This window comes from Cyprinodon variegatus, unplaced genomic scaffold (assembly GCF_000732505.1).
Source record: "Cyprinodon variegatus isolate N-32 unplaced genomic scaffold, C_variegatus-1.0 Scaffold312, whole genome shotgun sequence".
In the NCBI taxonomy this organism is placed as follows: Eukaryota; Metazoa; Chordata; class Actinopteri; order Cyprinodontiformes; family Cyprinodontidae; genus Cyprinodon; species Cyprinodon variegatus.
In genome coordinates, this window is record NW_015150765.1 from 824,233 (window position 1) to 824,810 (window position 578).

Below are 578 nucleotides of genomic sequence, written 5' to 3' on the forward strand. Positions count from 1 at the left end.
TCCCTGAATGTGTTGATTGTCTGCAGCTCTCAAACATCTGGAGGTGAGAACATCAGGATGAGTCACTCAGAGAACAGAATAATAATGGTTTATTGTTAAACTGTGTGAAGCAGGCTGCGTCTATACGTCCTGTAAGCAAAGGATTGTGGGAGCTGTTTGCCTCCTAGGGGCAGATAGGAACATCTGGAGGTTAAAAGAGCTATGATCCTGTGACTGTGCCCATCAGGATGTTCTGTTTTGGTACCATGAATAATCATGGATCTCTGCTTGTTCTGTCTCCACCTGCAGCGCTCGTACCGGACGGCGTGAAGAAAGAACTCCTGCAGAGAATCAGATCCTTTCTGGTTCAAAACACACCGCTCTGAAACCCCGCCCCCCGCCTGATGTGACCAACACTTGAAAGGACTTTTTATTTGATATTATGTGTTTTGGTATAAATGTGATTCGTTTTGCTGCTTTTTTGGCAGAAAACCAATAAAGCCTTCTGCCTGCCGCCTGTCTGGACTCGCGCCGATCCGACTTTTCTGTCAGACAAGCTGATGACAGACGTGTTCCAGAAATAAAGACATAGAAGTTAT

At 45.7% G+C, this 578-nt stretch overlaps 1 protein-coding gene across 1 annotated transcript in view; it reads left to right on the forward strand.

Annotated features, from left to right (window-relative positions):
* Positions 1-578, forward strand: part of LOC107090839 (transcription and mRNA export factor ENY2-like) — a 7,542-nt gene extending 6,964 nt beyond the window's left edge. Inside the window, exon 4 of the mRNA XM_015384430.1 lies at positions 289-578. Coding sequence (XP_015239916.1) covers positions 289-365 — 77 coding nt within the window. The 3' untranslated portion in view covers positions 366-578. The remainder of the gene's footprint in view (positions 1-288) is intronic.